General features: G+C 42.7%; 1 protein-coding gene across 2 annotated transcripts; it reads left to right on the top strand.

Annotated features, from left to right (window-relative positions):
- Positions 1–1,834: 1,834 nt before the first annotated feature.
- LOC109873768 (FHA domain-containing protein FhaA) lies at positions 1,835–5,577 on the top strand. 2 transcript variants are annotated; one of them, XM_020465473.2, is made up of 2 exons: positions 1,835–1,973; positions 2,647–5,577. In XM_020465473.2, exons 1-2 carry the CDS (start codon positions 1,850–1,852, stop codon positions 4,371–4,373), a joined length of 1,851 nt encoding a protein of 616 aa, XP_020321062.2. In that variant the 5' UTR covers positions 1,835–1,849; the 3' UTR covers positions 4,374–5,577. The 2 variants fall into 2 exon arrangements, with proteins under 2 accessions (XP_020321062.2, XP_020321061.1); XM_020465472.2 differs by having other exon boundaries at positions 1,837–1,973; positions 2,642–5,577.
- Positions 5,578–5,946: the final 369 nt, after the last annotated feature.

A 5,946-nucleotide genomic window follows, 5' to 3' on the forward strand; every position in this document is an offset into this window, starting at 1 on the left:
TGGCCTTGTATCAGGATGGTAACTTGATGGTTGGAGATATCCCTCTAGTAGTGTGCTTTGGCAAAGTGGGTGGGGTTATATCCTGCCTTTTTGTTCCTGTCCAGGGGATTGTGGGACGGGTCCACAGTGTCTCCCGACCCCTTCTGTCTCAGCCTCCAGTATTTTTGCTGCAATAGTTAATGTGTCGGGGGCTAGGGTCAGTCTGTTATATCTGGAATATTTCTCCTGTCTTATCCAGTGTCGTGTGAATTTAAGTATCTTTCTTTCTTTCTTCCTTTCTTACACATCCAGTTCTTTCTCCATTTGTAACTCACCCACCAAAAATCACAATATGCTGTTTTACATGTATTATTTGTGCTGGTCTAATTCCTAAAATGGAAAAGCAGAAGAATCTGTGTGCTCTTCGATAGCAATTAATAGTTCATATGGTGCTCTTCAATGTCCCAGGTTTGTGGCATTGATGAATACATTGAAATCTGACCATGGAGCCCCTTCCAGTACCCCCCTGGGGGTCCACGGACCCCACATTGGGAACCCCTGCTCTAGTCTACACATCAGTACTTCATCCACAGCCTACAGATATGGAGAAATGCTCTTTCAACTGACTGCATAAATCTAGCTCTATGCTTATTTCACTGTTTTGCATGATTCATTTTAGGCCTAACTACTTCACACAGTAGTTTGGATTGCAAAATATAACAAAAGGCCTCATTGTCTTATCAGGCACAAAATACACACTTCAAGCGACTTCTGTCAATATGTTTGTACAGTTCATCAAAACATTTTTATTTCCCCAACTCCATGTATGACCTGGGAATAATTCGTCGAGCACAAAAATTATACATTATATATCCATTTGTCGCCATCTGGTGTCCACAACCTAGACAATGAGGCCACAGAAAGAACCATACGCAGTTGTATTGGGTTCTACTGTGAATGAATAAATGACATTTTATTTCCGTGTCAAATCGCCAGTTGGCAACCCACCCCTTACGTGTTTAATTGACACATAAACAAACGTTACAATAATTCACTGTGATAATTCAGTGATAATTATCCCGTTCTGTTCAGTGCGCAGCACATAAACAGTGAAAAGTAAATCAATACATAATAGTAAATAAGGTTATCCAAGCAATTATATCCCAAAGCAGTTGAAAATTAGGATTTTCCATTACTTCAGGTTGTATGACACACATACACGATACAGTTAAATCCATTGGATTTGAGCTGAATCATCCATTGGAAGTGAATTGGATTTGCGCATAAATTCCCATTACAAGCGTTCAATTTCAAATCGATTGATTAGCCTAGCCTAAATTTGGACAAAATAAAATATTAATGAAATAGCTTATTACAGGGACAGAATGTGTTATATACAGAATGCGTTATCCTGTATAGCCTATCAATGACTCACTTACTTTCTCGTGTTCTTATTTCTATCTCGTGTGTTTTTGTTCTAATTGACTTGTTTATTTATATTTTATAGTAACGTTAGTACTGAATTGCTGGGAAAGAGCAAGCAAGAAAGGCATTTCACTGTAGGCTACGAGTACACGTGACAAAAAACGTGAAAATATATTATATGATTAACAAACCAATACAAAAGTAAATAGGGGAACACAAGTATATACAAAGGACAATTGGGCTAGGGGGTACAATATCACATTACACAAGGACTTTATGGGACATACACACATTTGTAATTATAACAGCTTTTTTGTTGGTAGAGTATTTAATTGTCTTAAAATATAGTTCAATTTATTTTTGTAAGGTAAGAAAATGTGGTGTTTTAGCTAGGATTGCTATGATGAGAGGCTAGCCTGGCTACGTCACTCATGTTCGGTGATCCATGATAAATAGGAACCCCTCCCCTCCGAATGAAAGCAGTGAGCGAACGACACAGAACCATAACAGAGAAACGGATGAAAAATACAACCTTTCTACAGGAACAAAATCGTCTCGAATCTCCAACGGTAGGTTATTTTACGATATTCACATTAGTTGTAAAGGGGTATCAGGTGGCCATACAGCCCGGGCTGTTCTGCGTGAGAGTGCTAAGAGCGCCATTTTATTGAATAAGACCATTACATTTATGCGAATAACGGGTCCGGTTCTGAAAAATAGAACTGCGCATATAGCCTAATTTGCCTTCACGTCTAGTTATATGTAGCCTATGTCATATTTTATTTTTCATAAAACATCCAAGCTGTCCCTGGATATGTGTTGTCTTTTATTCCACCGTGGTAGCCTATTTTCTTTATTATGTTTAGTTTACTGATTGGCCTAAATAAAAGCTACAAAATATAGGACTAACTACTGGAATTTTCTGGAATTCTATACAGCGTATTGAACATTCAGGGAAAATCTTATCCCTAATAATATTATGTTACATGTATTTTCTGTTAGGCTACTTTTAAGGATAATCTTCCAGAACATAATATGGTAGGCGTTGGCTTATACTTGATATCCAGAAAACGAATTAAGCAAATAAATTCTACAGTCCATGACAGGAGTGTCAGTGACATGAGAGGGTTAGCTCAGATTTAAGTAAACAGGAATTAGATTAGATGAGGCTTCAGAAAAACGATTGGACGAAGTCCAAGTACTTACTGTTAATGACATCACCATATTTTTCCCCCAGGGCAGTCATCATGGGAAAGCTGTGTGAGCTGGCCCTGGTGTCTCTTGTCCTCCTGGTTCTGCTTCATACTGACTCTACATGGGCCAAGAGAAGTGGCAGCAGCAGCAGCAAAAAGCCATCATCCAGCAACAGGGGCTCAGAAAAAAAGCCGTCGAAAACATCAAACACACAGACGGGAAGCTACCCTAGACAACCCCAAAGCCCCAATAGGAACCCCAACCCGTACCCAGCAGGAGGTAGTTATCCAGGGAGAGGTACCAATCAGAATCAGAACCCAGCCGGTGGATACCCTGCAGCAGGTGGAAACCCCAACCAGCAGTATCCAGGCCGGGGAACCAACCAAGGAGGATATCCTAACCAAAACCCTGCTGCTGGTGGCTATCCTGCTGCAGGTGGCTACCCCAACCAGCAGTATCCAGGCAGAGCCAATCCTGGGGGATATCCAAACCAGAATCCTGCAGCTGGAGGTTACCCAGCCGCTGGTGGCTATCCTGCAGCAGGTGGTTATCCCAACCAGCAGTATCCAGGCAGAGCCAATCCTGGGGGATATCCAAACCAGAACCCTGCAGCTGGAGGTTACCCAGCCGCTGGTGGCTATCCTGCAGCAGGTGGCTATCCCAACCAGCAGTATCCAGGCAGGGCAAATCCTGGGGGATATCCTAACCAGAACCCAGCAGCTGGAGGTTACCCCGCCGCGGGTGGTTATCCTGCAGCAGGAGGCTACCCCAATCAGAACCCAGGGAGAGGAGGAGTCAATCCGGGATACCCAGCCGGAGGTTACCCTGCTGGAGGTTACCCAGTAAGAGGGGGAAATACTGGCTGGGGGCAGGCAGGGGGCCACCCTGGTGGAGGGATGGGAGGAGGTTACCAACCCAACTGGAACCCAAACAATAAGATCCTCAGTCCCCGCTATGGTGGAGGCTATGGTTATGGAGGTGGGCACGGAGGTATGGGAGGTGGCTCTCCCTTCTCACGTTCAGTTCAGGGAATGGGGCAGTACCCCTCTACTCAGTCCAAGGGGTTTGCTAAGAAGGCTTTTATGGCTGCAGGGGTTGGGGCCGTGGCAGGGATGGCGATTGGCTATGGCCTTGGGCGTTTCCCTCGTCCAAACTTCAACTTCCGCAACCCTCAGGAAGAGCAGTCCTACAACAACTACATGTACAAAAAATACGGCGAACGCTCCACAGACGAAAACGACTATGGCCGGGACTACACCTACAAAGTACCTCCACGGGCAGAGTCCTACGACAGCTTCATGGATACCTGCATGAAGAGGAATGACCTTCTGCAGGACCAGGGCAGAGACTCCCAGGCTACACCTAACAACCAGAAGAACAACCCTCAGGGAGCCAACAGCCAGAGCATGCCCATCACTCCTGAGGTGGGGAACAGCAGTCCAGCTAGCAACCAGGAGGGAACAGACAAAGTGAAGCCTCTCACCCCTGCCCCTGGCGAGATAGCTGGAGAGGGTAAGGAAGAGGCTGATGGCCCCACAGTGAGCATTGAAGAGATTGGTTACCCTGCATTGGTGGAGCAGCTGAAGAACCGGAAGTGTGTGGAGCTGTACATAAACCACTCAGAGCGCTTCCTAGAGAAGCAGACAGCCGAACGCAGCAGTGGCAACAACAACAACAAAAATCTGAACAGTCGCAGCAACCCCCTCGGTCAGGGGCTGCTACAGCTGATAACCAGTCTCCTCATGGTCCTGAGCAGCACTCTTCTACTACACTGAGACATATAGTAGGTGTGTCCCAGTCGTCTGGAATAGCTTAATTTCATAGTCCCCCTTTCTCATCATGCCACTGATATCTTGTACGGATAGGTTAATTAAGTAAGGTGGAGATATAACCAGTACTTTCACTTATCAGTGGTCATGATGGTAAGGAAGCAAGTGGAAAATAACTTCCAGGGACAAGGGTGCACGATAAGGTCCATTTCCTCCACATTTTATGGTGCCATTTGAGCTTAAACATAGTTTTACTGTTTGTCTATTGGCCCATCTCATTTGTGTCTCTAACATTTGCACTGATCTGTCAATTTGGACCTTCGCTGTAGTACTTCTAGACTTCGTTTCTATTGCAATTTTTGTTTTCATTGCATTTTTTTTCAGAGCAGTTTCTGGTAGAATACTCTGTTGATCACTGTATTTTGTTCTGCAAAACACAAATTTGTTCAGGTCATGGCAAATGCATGATGCTTTAATATTGTATCTCCGCATCTATTACGATATCTCTGTATAAAACACTAACACACAAACACTACAAGTACATACAGTATAAAGCTTACTATTGACTCTGGATATCTATCAGGTTGTACGTAGGCACTAACCAATTGAAATTTTTGCTAATTGTAAACTCTTATGTGTTATTATGTGATGAGGCAACTATCATCTGACTGGGTATTCAGTGTCTTTTTGCCAGTGTGGTTCCACATGAAGTACATAAAGCATTGTCGCCTGTATGCCAGATATTAGCTGGAAATCAATTTGCTCAGAATAATTTTTGGGTGAAGTAAACAGTACATTATACTCTCCTGTGATATTTATATTTGTACTGTAAAGAGTCCATCTTATGTCGTCTTCAGCAATTGGTTTTAAAAGTTGCCTGTTCCTATTTTTCTTTAGTTCTCTCTTGTCCCATACCTCTCTACCTCCCCATCTAGTCTCCCTCTCCATTTCCTCCTTTCCCCTGGTTATCAGAAGTGCACTTATTTATCTTGCCGAATGGATATAAACAACTCTTCTTTTCCTTTTTTCCCAAGCATGTATTTAGTGATGAACATAAAACATGCATTGGTTTAATGTGTTTTGGAAATGTAAAATAACCCCTTTGCCATGCTAGAACTAAATGGTAAATATTACTTGGCATTTAAATATCGCAAAAGTCTTCTTCCATTTTCAAGGTACAGGATGAATAAAAACAAAATATATCACATGATTGGCCATTCTCTCTTTTAGAAAACATGAGGGCAGTTACAGTGACAATCTCACAGAGCACATTGAAGCTTTTAGAGACACATCTGTTGCTAGGAGTCTAATTGCCTCAAGGGAAATTGTTACAGAACAGTCACTACAGTGTGAGAAAATCGAACAGACAGGGTTTCTGCCTGCAAGTTGGCAGCATTACAATTCCCGTTACTGTCTATTAAATGATCCTTAAGCTATCTTTACAACAGAACACAAAGATCTCAACTCATCTCATACACAAAAACATGTATTTTTTTGTGAACTAAGGCCCTATTATTAAATCAAAACCAGTTTTTGTGTTTCTGGGATACTTTTAAAATAAAATCATGTTTTCTCTTCG

The sequence above is a fragment of the Oncorhynchus kisutch genome, linkage group LG29 (assembly GCF_002021735.2).
Source record: "Oncorhynchus kisutch isolate 150728-3 linkage group LG29, Okis_V2, whole genome shotgun sequence".
NCBI classification, from domain to species: Eukaryota; Metazoa; Chordata; class Actinopteri; order Salmoniformes; family Salmonidae; genus Oncorhynchus; species Oncorhynchus kisutch.

Bases quoted from the DNA above. Each gene is read 5' to 3' on its own strand.
- LOC109873768 (XM_020465473.2), top strand. From the start codon at position 1,850: ATGATAAATAGGAACCCCTCCCCTCCGAATGAAAGCAGTGAGCGAACG. The intron at 1,974-2,646 runs GTAGGTTATTTT...CCCCCAGGGCAG, and splicing joins ATCGTCTCGAATCTCCAACG to TCATCATGGGAAAGCTGTGT.